Source organism: Lichenostomus cassidix, chromosome 4 (genome assembly GCF_008360975.1).
Source record: "Lichenostomus cassidix isolate B80296 chromosome 4, HeHo_3.0, whole genome shotgun sequence".
Classification (NCBI taxonomy): domain Eukaryota; kingdom Metazoa; phylum Chordata; class Aves; order Passeriformes; family Meliphagidae; genus Lichenostomus; species Lichenostomus cassidix.
Window position 1 is genome coordinate 44,003,807 of NC_139484.1, and position 12,398 is coordinate 44,016,204.

The following is a 12,398-nucleotide window of genomic DNA, read 5'->3' on the forward strand; positions in this document are numbered from 1 at the left end:
CTGGGAAAGGCTGTACTTGACAATGACTTTTGCTGAATCTCGTTTTTGATTCCGGGAACAGAGTATACAACAGGTTTCATCCTGTTTCTCATGCTGCTTACAGCAGTTTGGCTAAAACACTTCCATGTAGCATATGTTGTGTCATTCTATAATGATGTAATTTCTTTTCATGAAAATGTCTCCCTTTATGATGTTGTAGGTTTAGAGGTTCCTTTGAGCCTTAGGGTTGTAAGAAGGAGACTTTCAAATTTTTTGAAGTCTTTCTTGTAAATAAACTCAGTTGATTTATTTAATAGGGTGACATTTTAAAATTCAGACCTAGCCATTTTTATGGGATGTTGAGCATAGTGACATTTTTATTACATTTATGGACTTTATCCTTTTTTTGTAAGAGGGAGGGGGTGGACATTTCTGTTTTAGTTATGTGAAGTAATAAAGTGTTCAATTGCCACAGAAGATACCTGAGATGGGGTAAGTAAACTTCCTTCTGTAGTGTTCTGGCTATATTGATCAAAGTACAGGAAGTTATCTGAACTCCCTGAAGTTGCATGTGGAGTAAAATCGGGAAGAATGCAGAGTTAAAACTCCTGAGACTCTCACTGACTTAGCTTTCAGTTCTCAGTTAACTTCAGTTCTGCCCGTCCTGCTCCTGTGGGAACTTACTGAGACAAATTCTGCAGCTGCATTCACACAGGAACAGTTTAATTCCAGTCAGTTGATTTAAAGTTGTAATCCACAATCACTGTCTCTATGCAGTGTAAATATGGCCAAGCACAAAAAGTGATGCACTTAAATGACTAGAAGAAACAGTTAATCCCTGACTTCTTTCTGAGAACTTAATGACATTTGTTTAAAAAATTGATTTTTAAAGCAGGATTGTTTTCTTCCTAGAAGTGAGGGAATATAGATGCAGTGTATTAATCCTATGATGAAAGAAATTACCTCAGCATTTGGATGGTACCATCTATCTACTTATCATTTGCATGTGAAATGGTGTATCCTGAAGCTCTTAATTAGGGAAAAAGCTTTCAAATAGCAGGCAGAGCTGACAGTTCATACAGTTTAACATGTTTAAAGAAATTATGACTTAAGAGAAGGGAACATGCATCTTGCCTTAATTTTAACAATGAAATGCTGAAAAATTTTCCAAGATCTCAGATGGAGAGATCTAAAATTCCAGAACCGAATACACACTGATTTTAAGAAGCTTCTGAACCCTTATTCTGTTCTGGCCCTTGTTATGATACCTGCTAAAATTTACATCTGGTATCTGAGCATTCTCAAGTGTTTGAGAGAGTCTGGCTGTGAAATTTTTGCCATGACCTCCTTTAGCTAATTGTCAAAGCAATGCAATATATGACTTGAGTAGACTTTACAGTGAGCTAGAGCAAAATGGTAATCAGTTCAGTTTTCAGTCCTTCCAATACATGCATTTTCAGTTTTGTCATGTGTAAAATGCAGAATAAATAAAAGAAAGCAATTAATAGTCAGCAATAGAGATGTAACTTTACAGTTTACTTTATGATCTGTGGACAGTCACTCCAGGCTTTTGCTTTCCTCTTGGCTAACGCCAGCCAGGCTGGTTCTGTTGACACTGGGTTAGCATCAGGGGTAGAGAATCTCTTGGCCACCTCCTTTGTCACTGGGGTTGATGGAACAGAATCTGAAATTTCCACTTTTTTATGGGATAGGGAGAGGGAAAAAAAATAAAGACCAACATTAGTTGAATAGGGTGCTTTGTTTATGTGATGATAATCTGATCTAACACTAGATATTTCTTTTCAACACTTTCAGTTAAATTTTACTGTATTTTCAAAATAGTCAAGTTAGGAGGAGCTGAGTTTCCTTTTCCAGAGGTGACTCCCAACTAATCTAACTCAGAAAAATAGGGACAAAATTTTCAGTCTCTGTGAGATCCAAAGAAGACATTTCCAGTTTGCTAGTCTTCCTGTTTGAATAAACTATTTTAATTGTATCTGCACCACAGCAAACAATGGGGGAAAAAAGCTAGGGAGTTTGTTGTTTTCCGTTCTCTTTGGTAATGCAGCTGCTGCACACATATAAGTCAAATGTATTCAGTAGGATTTAGATTCTCTCTTTAGAGAAGAAAGTGGACCTATAGCTTCCTGCCTCTGTTAACCCTGCCCAAGAGATTGTCCTGAAAAAGAAAGAAACCTACTTTCTCCTCTAGCTGTTAGCCACATTTTCTTCTAAGTAGTATCTTCAAGACGAACAGCAGTCTCCATAAGAAAATGTGTTTAATAAACAGCTGATTTCTAAGAAGTAACTTCACAGAGCAGAACCACAAAAGTATTGTAGAAGTCAGATGGGAAAATAAATTCTGAGAAAGTGCCCTTGCCCTTGAAGGCAACCGGGATAGAAATGAGTCCTGTCTGAAACCTACAGAGTTGAAACCTATGGAGTAACTCTACCAATCTTACAAAATAACTCCTCACTCATTCCTACCACTGACACATTTTCTTTTTTAGGAGCCAGATTTTTTTTGTTAAATGTTCAGATTCCCAATTACTTTTAGTTCCATTTCATTTTCAGGTTTTGAATGTGTATAAAAGCTTTAAAATTGCATAGAAGCTTTAAAATTGCATGGATGCCAAAAACTGTTCTTAGTGCATCTTTATTCATATATTTTTATCTTTAAGTAAATGAACAGTAGCAGCAGCAATTACTGTAGATGGACACTTTGAAAAGCTAATTATTTTAAATGCTATGGCAATTAATGCTATTTTAAAGGTTGCACACTCTTATCAGTTCCTGTTGTACAAGACACAAGTAAGTCTGAAATACACCACCTTCCTCAAGTTGTGGGTGGTTTTTAATGTCCTTAGAGGAGGACTCAGCAGACTTCTATTTTAAACATGTTCTGGGCTGCTCTTCTGTCTTAAATGCTCTTCTAGCTGTGGGAAGCCCAAATCGGTCTTATTACCCACAAATACTTGTGTATATGTGTAGTTGCTAATGGCTGCCTGGCTCCAAATGTAGTCAGTAATCACAGGGAAATCCAGTCACTGCTTCTTAAGGGCCAATATAGTTCTATGCTTTTCACTTTAGATAATTCCAAATTGGTAATTCCTCCTCAATTTCTTCCTGAACTGTCACTCCAGTGCACACAGAATGACCTTGGGTAATTGGCTTTTGGCCCTTTGATCTAATTTGGCATCATCTATTGTGATGGAGTTTGATTTCTGCTAGAATTGACCATGTATGGCATAACAACACCATGCTGAGTCTTTTGGGGTAGGGTTGCAATACAGCCCCTTTACAGTTTCACAGAATGCTGTAAAGCATGAAAGCTTTGGGGAATTTATATAAGATCTTACAATGGTTTGGGTTGGAAAGGACCTTTAAAGGTCATCTAGTCCAACCCAAAATGTTCCAAGTGAAGTTCTCGGGGACATCTGCTCTGGTGTGCAGCTGCAGTGTGAAGATCCAGCTGCTGAACCAACTGCATACAGGCATGTGTAGGGGTTTTTCAGCTTAGGATAGTCAGTAATGCAGGAGTAGCACTGCTTTAGCCTTTACTGTTACAATTCAGATGAGTCACCTCATTACTTTCAATAGTTGCATTTCATAGTTCTTCTTGTAGTGTGGTACTGAATAGATGCAACTGACCTGTGTGTTTACTTTCAAAAAAGCCCATGGAATTCATTTGTGCAGCTTTTAAAAAGGTCTCCTCAATATCTATCTACTCCAAAACCTTTTCTTTAGGACTACTGTTAGCTAGAGAAATACAGGCAAGTCTGTATTTCAGCCATCACCTTATACCATCCCAAATATTACGCCCTTTGTGGAAGTATTTATTTTAATTTGCCTGCCTTTTGAATACAGAATAGTTTCCACTTAACTGAAGTGACAGATAAAGCAGTAGGTTCTGGTTCCAACCTTCCACACCAAATATTTGACTGGGAGGGAGAAGTCTTAAATTCAGAGTAACAGACTACCTTCAACTGAACTGATTCTTTTCTTCATTTTTCAATTAAGAATACTTATTTCCAACACTGTGGGGTGAATATTGCTCCTTGACAAACTGGGAGGTTTGAGAACACAACAGACTTCATTTCCTGCATAAATATACTTTGTGGAAGTTAAATATCAGTCCCCCTCCGTGCTAACCCATCCTAAAGGCAAAACAGTACTGCAATTGCAATTTATGGTAAATCAGATCCCTCTAATGTGCATTAGTCATGTTCCAAAAATAATTTTGGATATGGCTTGGGGAGACAGCCTAAATTCATTAACTTCAATTGGGGCAATTCTAAGGAATTGCAGCAGTGCAACTTTAGCAACCTGGGGAAGCTGGTAAAAATCTGTTAAAATTACGAATTTCCGTCATAATGGCCAGCACATGAGAAACTAGTAAGTTGTGTTATTCTGTGCAATGTATTTGTATTTCTAGCAGTAGTATATGAGGGGATAAAAAAACCTCATTCACTTTCTTAAAAAATGGAATACCATTTCTGAAGTGCATTATTCCTAGAGTGAATCCGAATCTCTCAACTGTACCTGTCACAGAAGTTGGAAGGGTGTTCGACTTTTTTAGATGCTCCCTTCTTTCTAGTCTTGACACAGCAGTCTCCATTTTCTTCTCTCCTTCTTGAGTTGTAGATTTCTGCAGTGTGCTTGTTTTGCTGCTGCTACTTTTATTATCAGACTGATTACTTGCAGCAGCCTAGAACAGAGAAGGAAAACTGCTAAATGAGAGAGTCTGTCATGTAATGGCTACAAGTTAGAGATGGCACACTTGCTGCTTTCATTCATCACCTGTCCTTTCCTTAACCTTCCTTTTTGGCAAAGGATCACAATACTGATACTTCTAAAACCAACAAAGTTGGTTATTAAAGACTGTATTAAAGACCAGTTATTAAAGACTGTAAAAAACCCACCACAGAGTTAAATTTGTCATGTTGTCATTTCAGTCAAAATACTGAAGAGTTTGAGCCAGCCTTCCTTTTAAATACTGCCCTGAAACTCCATGTGCATCTGTGGGCAACTTCACACCCACTGCTGTTTTCTTCCATCAGTTGTCTGTCTCTGGTTATGCATGTATCCATCAGAAATCTGGATCTCATAACAAACACCAAAATATATTTAGTTATCCATGTAATTTCCCTTTTTACCATCTGTAGTATCTATATAGAACATCACCATCATCATCACTTTGGTACTGTAAGTAGAAGTGCTTTCCCTGCTCATAGAAAGGCACAGATAGTAAATAGCTATTTGGAGAACAGGAAAGAAGTGATTGGATTCAGTGCCTGCTTCAGGCATTTGGATGGATCATGATTGTTCATTTCTTTTGTTCATCTGTATTTACCCAAATAGTACATGCTACAATAAAAATAAATTCAGACTTACTAATATTCACTTTTAACTGCATGTTCCAGTTGTTATTCCCCAAGCATTAAAGGCTAACATCTCACTTACTTAAGCTCTGAAAGAACCACATTACACACAATTTTTCTTTTCCATCACTTGCATAGTAGTTGTGCTTATGATTGTCATTAACTACCACCTGATATCATCGGAGTTTACACTAAAATTGTCAAACTATTGTGCAGTATTTTCTCCTGGAGGTCTCAGTTTTGCAAGAGGAAACTCCAGATTTTCAGAATGCATTTTACTCACTGTCATTTTAGCTTTTATGAAGTCTTACAAACCAAACATAAGAAAAATACTCCCACATAACAAAATTAGCTAACAGTTATAATTACAGTGCCAGTTTTTCTAATGGACAGGTTTCTAAAGACTGCTTACGATTTCTTTAGCCAGTTTCTCTGCTTGCTTTGCCTCTCTGGCTTGTCTCCTCTCCTCCCTCGTAGCTTGCTGCTCACGAAATCCCTTTTGCTTTTGCAGTGCTAATGTAATCCAAAGCGGTTGTGAAGTTTCCACTTTTTCCATCAATTTAGAGCCATCTAAAGAGTGCCTGCTCTGGAGGACAGGCTTTTCTGAAAGAAAACATGACAAGAATTGATTGAGTAATGCACATCTCTTGTCTTGAGAAAACCCCTGCAACTTCTCTACCTTGTGAAAATGCTGGACCTAAGCCCATTGAATGCCATGTCAGTCACAGACCTTTGCGGACTGCATGGCAAATCCTGGAACAGATTTTATGCCTCAGGAATAAGACCCAATTTGACACACTCATCCAGCTGTCCAAATTTATCTTTTTTTTTTTCTATGGGGGGTGGGAAGCAGCAATGCCACTGAGATACTGTTTTTTTAGAAGTGTCCTGATGTTTGCAAAATTCAAGAATGAAAAAAATCGGGATTTCCCAATGAAATGCTGAATTCCTGTCTCAGTCTTTTGAGTATTTTTACTCTGAAAGGGTAATTTTCCCTCTTGTACAGAATACTATTTCAGGACACAGAGGCTTTCAACCCTCCTCTGAAGAGCTTTTATGGCTACTCTAATTGTTTTCATTACTGAAGACTGCCTCTGTGCCCAGCTGTATTACTTAAAAAAAGATTTTGCCCAGGATAAGGTGACCTAGATCTTAGTATTTTTTAAGCTACATAAACTTCCCTTAAAATGAGAAACAGTAGAATGTAGATTTTAAAAATTGCACCCTCTGCTCTGATGAAATCACTATACATAGCCCACAGAGTCCATCACCTGACTAACTAGAAGCACAGGTCACATCTCTGCCGAGGAACACACACACACTTCTGTTACCTCCTTGAAAATAACTTTCTTAAGCAGGTTGCTCTGGTCAAACTGCATTTGTGGGCTTATGAATTAAATCATGGGCATGGGAATTCACACTCATTCAGACAACCCTAAGAAAAGTTATGGTCCTCCACAAGTAACATGCCTGGTGAAAATTACAGCTTAAGACCAGATGTCTTCCTCTGGACCTTGAGTATCTAATTTTGGAAATGCAGACAATAGCTATATGTGATTTGAAAGACACATACCTTTCTTCAATGGCTCAGGCTTTTTGTCATTTTTTTCTCTCCATGGAATACTTAGAGATGGAAAAAATGACTTCTTTTCTTTGATTTCTTCCTCTTCGTTTTTGTTATCATTGGATGGTGTGGGGTGCACTGCATTTGCTCTGTCTTCTTTTTTCCAGCCACCATCTGATTCAGCTTTAGCCACTCTTTGTGCCAGCATTTCAGATAGGTTTGATCTGTTTATTTTAGAGAGAGGAGATGATGGTGGGGTCTGGCTGGTGGGCTTTGGAGCTAAAGCAGGTTTCTGTGGGACCAGCGACTTACATGCTGATTTCTCATGAGCAGGTAGAGCACTCTGGCCAGGGGCTGGTGGGACCACTGGGGTGCCCACAGGTGGGGAAAACTCTACCACAGTAACTGAAGAGTCTTTTAAATTACCAGGGGTGTTTGCTCTCCCTGTGCCAGGAGATGTACTTTCTTGCGGAGCGAAAACAGGGGACTCTTTCTCACCTTCTGTTGAGGTGAGTGGGTCAGGCACACCATCAAAACTATCTCCTGCACTGTATCTTTTCTTTTTCTTTTGCTCTGCCTGTTGATCATAATGAAAACGTAAAGAGTAGTTTGTCCTTCGTAACTTTATCCCAAAAGGAGAAGTATTTTCTTCTCCATTTGGTGGTGGTTTATCAGCTTTTTTAGTGCTGTTATTTTGCTGATTTTCCAGAGCACTAGAAGGTTCTGGCTGGGGTAATTCCTTACCCACAGAATGTGGAGAACTTGGAACAAGGAAAGATGGAAGATCTTTTGCAAATTTACAGCCTTCAGTGTTGTCTGTCACTTCACTATGGGTTTCCATTTTCTCTTTAGGCTTTTCAGCTAAGTTATCCTTAAAAGTGGAAACCACATCCTCCTTTGAATCAGGAGATGAGCCAGTGGTTCTCCCCACAGCCACTGTCTCATTGCCTTTTGCCACATTTACATTCTCAGCATCTGAACTGGTTTTTGAAACTTCTGAAAATTTCTGCCATGCTGGTGTTATCGAGAACTTTGCATTTGCGGAGAGGGTTTTCCTCAAGTTGCCATGAGGACCACCACGTCCCCGGGGTGTCCAGTCGTCACTGTGCCTGCAGGCACTTACTCGGTCTCTCTCATTATATTTGTTGTTTTCTGCGTTCTTTAGGATTCTGGAGCGGATAGAGGCCCACTCAGCCAGTACAGCCTGGTTGTTCAGTGCCTCTTGAGCATGTTTCATTTTACTGCTGCTGGGTTTGGGATCCTGTTTTTTTCTCTCGGACTTCTCTGGAGAAGGAATATCCACATTTTTCCTCTCTTCTGTTAAGCCAAGTAATGACTTGCAAGCCGTGTCCTTAATCTGGTTCAGATTCACTGCTGTGCCACACAGCTGTGCTCCAGTAACCAAAATAGCTGTATGGGGTACACACACAGATGATGGGAGGGAATGAGAACCCTTACTGATAGTGTGCACCCTGCAGTCTTTGGCAGATGGAGAAGAGAGTCCTGCTCCTTTGATGGGCATGACAGGACTCAGATTTACTTTCTGAAATATGATCTGTTTATCTCCAGAAGACACTTGAAATGTGAAGGGTCTGGATGCCGTTTGTCTTTCATCTACCTCTTGCCACCGAAGTTCTTCCCCTATGCGTTTTTGCTCCTGAGCCTCAACTTCTCTCTTCAGTTTCTGGGCTAGCATTTCTTCTGCTGTTTTATTCCCTTTGTCTGGCTGTTTGACTTCTTGGGGACTCGATCCTTCTTGGAGCTTCTCCTCTGCTGGATGCCTATCCGCCCCTCCAGCAGAACACAACTGATCTTTTTCCTGTGGCTGTTCCAAGGACTTTTCTTTTTTTGGCTGAAGATTTTGTCCTTCTGTGTCTACCTTCTGCTCTTTCAGCTTGTTCCATTCATGTCCATTTTGTTCCTTTTGCTGCTTCGGTTCATCCTGTAGTACTCCATCTGAACTTTCCATGTGCATTTGTTTTGTGAGCTTGTGTTTCCTCTGCTCATCCCGTTTCTTTTTCTTATCAGTCACTTGCTGGGTTTGTTCCTTCTCTATCTTTTCTTTCTCCTTCAAATGCTGTCTTTGTTCCTCCTGTTTCTTCTCTTGTTTGAGGCTCTCAGTTTCCTTCTCCTGCTTCAGTTTTATTTCAACTTCTTGAAGCTCTTTCTCTTCTAGCTCTTTTCTCTGTATTTCTTCCTTATTTTGTTTCTTGAGTTCTTTTTGTTCCTCCAGCCAGTTTCTTTCTTCTTCCTTTTGACTGTCTTTTTCAGTCCTATGTTGCCTTAATTCTTCCAGTGCCAGCCTCTTCTGCTCCTCCAGCTCTTGTCTCTGTTCCTCCTCCAGATCCTTGTGCTTCTGCTCTTCCCATGCCCGATGCTTCTCCTCCTCCAAGTCCTGACATTTCTGCTCTTCCTGTTCCTGGTGCTTCTGCTCCTCCAGCTCTCGTCTTTGTTGCTCTTCCTGTTTCTGGTGCTTCCCTTCCTGCTTTAGTCTCTGCTGTTCCTCCCATTCCTGGTGCTTCTCTTCCTCCTGCTTTAGTCTCTGTTCTTCCTCCCATTGCTGGTGCCGCTGCTCCTCCAGCTCTTGTCTCTGTCGCTCTTCTTGTTCCTTGAGCTTTTGTACCTCCAGCTCTCGTTTTTGTTGTTCTTCCTGTTCCTTGAGCTTCTTCTCCAGCTCTCTTCTCTGTTGTTTCTCCTGTTCCTTGAGCTTCTGCTCCTCCAGCTCTCTTCTCTGTTGTTTCTCCTGTTCCTTGAGCTTCTGCTCCTCCAGCTCTCTTCTCTGTTGTTCCTCCTGTTCCTTGAGCTTCTTCTCCTCCAGCTCTCGTCTCTGTTGCTCCTCCTCTTCCTTGAGCTTCTTCTCTTCCAACTCTTGTCTCTGTTGCTCCTCCTGTTCCTTGAGCTTCTGTACCTCCAGCTCTCGTCTCTGTTGCTCCTCCACTTCCCAGCGTCTCTTCTCCTCCAGGTCTTGTCTTTGTTGCTCCTCCAACTCCTTCTGCCTCTGCTTCTCTGGTTCCTGGCACCTCTGCTCCTCCAGATCTTGCCTCTTTTCAGCCTTCATCAGTCTTTCCTCTTTATGGCTTGTTTGCTCTTCTATTTTCAAGGATATCTCTCCTTCAGGGAGGTACTGCCTCCTCTCTTCTTCATGTCTTTTTTCCTGTTCTTTATGCATCTCCTCAAGTTCTTGGCACCTTTTTTCTTCCATTTCTCTTTGTTCTTCCATTTCTACAATCTGTCTTATCCTTTCGGCTTCAAGGATACCCCAGTGATCTTCAATTCTTTTTTCCTCTGCCAGCTGAAATTGCTTCTGCTCATCTCTGTCCTGGATTAGCTTGTCTGTTGTGAAGCGTCCATTATAACCTGGGTATATGTCCTCATACAGCTCAGTTTCTAGGTCATCTGGCTCAAATTCTGTTATTGTTAAACTTTGTGATCCCTAAAATTGGAGACAAGTTTGGAGTTACACAATATTGCCTGTTGGCTTGTTATCCTTTGCAGTGAACAAAGAGTTGCAAATGCAAAAAATCCAACTTTTTAAACAGTGATTTACATGAGCCAACATACCCACCCCGATTTATGGATTAAATCATCATAGATCCCACGTCTCTCACCTATTTGGATGATAGTGTTTAAAAGAAAGAAAACATCCCAACAGTAATAGCAGTAAATGCTAAATACTGGATCACCATTTGGTGTACATTGAGACCTGCCATTTCAAATTTGCAGAAGCCCAAAGAATAGAGCACAAATTTCATATGCCCACTTTTCTATTACTTAGAACTCTTTCCTTTAAGCCTGAAATAATTAATGCCTGCTTGGGGCACTGTTTTGCCAGTACTTGCATGGCAAATCTAACTGTTACTTTGCAGAGACAGAAGCTGTTGCCTGCAGAAAGAAGCTCAGTAGTCCTAGCCAGGAAAGAATACTGCTCAGTGAAACGTAATTTGCTTTCTTTTCACAAATCCTGAGCCAGGATATCTTCATCATTAGGTGTGCTAAGGCTCCAGTGCTATTGCAGGAACTGTGGGAACATGTATGGGCAACAAACCCAGAGCTTCCCAGGAATACTGCTGTTTGGTACCTGAAGAGTGCTTCCCCTGAGGAAAACAGCTCAGCTAATGTCCTGTCTAGCTATCTCTTGTTGAGCCATCATTTGGCGCCAGTTAATAATTTTGTATAAACAAGAGGTTTATATTTAATTTCTTCATTGCAAGAGTGATAAATGCAAGTACAGTGGTGCAGAAGAAAGGGCAGTGGCCTCTCCTGAACCCTATGTAGTTTAATAGTCTTTTCCCATTTACAAGAACTAGTAAGATGCCAGGATAAAAACCAAAACAGATGTGCAGTAAGTGTACAAAGCTAGAACTTGATGTTTCTCTCTATAGATGTTGCAAGAGCTACCTTACTTAAGTCTTATTCCTTCTTATAAGGCAAAGATATTAATCCCGTCAGGACCCATGCCAGATTTAGAGGATCTGTTTTTTTCCCAACCAAATTTTGCACCATCTGATTGCCTGTATCACAGCAGCATTAACAGCAGCAGATATATTCAGGCCTTTATGACCTAAAGTTTTTACTAGAGAAATTAGAATCAGAAAGCTCTCCCAGGGTAAAATCCCAGTGGAAGTACTTCAGGTATAAGTAGTATTTGTCTCAACTGGCAATATTAAAACTTCTTTGCATCTTCTCTTCAGCTAGGGTTTCAGATCAAATAACAGTTCTAATCACATCTTAAGTCCTCTGTCTATAGATCCTGGTACACTCAGTTATGGTTATTTTGTACCCAGCTTCAAAAGTAATCACCCTCTTCTCACTGTTTGGCCAGTGATTTAATACCTTTGTTAATCTCTTGTGCTTTCTGGACATCCTCTGCTTTTTTGGCTTCACTGCCAGTTTGTGCTTAGCTGCACTGTTGTCTAGACGAGCAACAGCCTGGGGAACTGAATCCAAATTGATTGTTTCAATTGTGCCAGAACAGGAAAATTGTCTTTTTGGCCGAGCTGATTTGATTGGAGTGAGCTGTTTGTATCACAAACACAAGAAACCATTATTACACTATTTGTTCCATTAAATAAATAAATAAATAAGTCACACACACACACACACACACACACACACACACACGTCTTTGCACTTTTGAATTCAAAGGAATTAACAGCAAATATTTGAAACCCTGGTTTTCCATTATACAAATCACAAGCTTTGGACATGAATGTTACAGCTCTAATTTTTTCCCATTTTCAGTACTACATGTTTTTTCAGTTTTCATGTTAAAATTACTTAGACCGTTCTATTGAAGTTTTTCACAGTTTGGCTCCACTCTGAACTTTTTGGGAATGGGAAAGGCACAGGTAGGGTTTTAAGGAACATCAAACACTGGGACATTTTAAAGTTTGCTTACTTTGAAAAAAGATCTACATCTTTAAATAATTTAGATTATACACTTCAGGCAGAAGCAAATCAGATTGACTTATCTA

The 12,398-nt window shown here is 40.0% G+C and overlaps 1 protein-coding gene across 6 annotated transcripts in view; it reads right to left on the bottom strand.

The window, feature by feature from the left end:
- Positions 1 to 325: 325 nt before the first annotated feature.
- The window catches only part of CRACD (capping protein inhibiting regulator of actin dynamics), a 125,661-nt gene continuing 113,588 nt past the window's right edge, over positions 326 to 12,398 (bottom strand). For all 6 annotated transcript variants that reach the window (XM_085058887.1, XM_085058886.1, XM_085058889.1 and 3 more), the window contains 5 exons: positions 11,758 to 11,940; positions 6,934 to 10,357; positions 5,773 to 5,963; positions 4,522 to 4,687; positions 326 to 1,675 (listed from right to left, as the gene is read on the bottom strand). In XM_085058887.1, the coding sequence (XP_084915013.1) occupies positions 1,515 to 1,675; positions 4,522 to 4,687; positions 5,773 to 5,963; positions 6,934 to 10,357; positions 11,758 to 11,940 (4,125 nt within the window). In that variant the 3' untranslated portion in view covers positions 326 to 1,514. The remainder of the gene's footprint in view (positions 1,676 to 4,521; positions 4,688 to 5,772; positions 5,964 to 6,933; positions 10,358 to 11,757; positions 11,941 to 12,398) is intronic.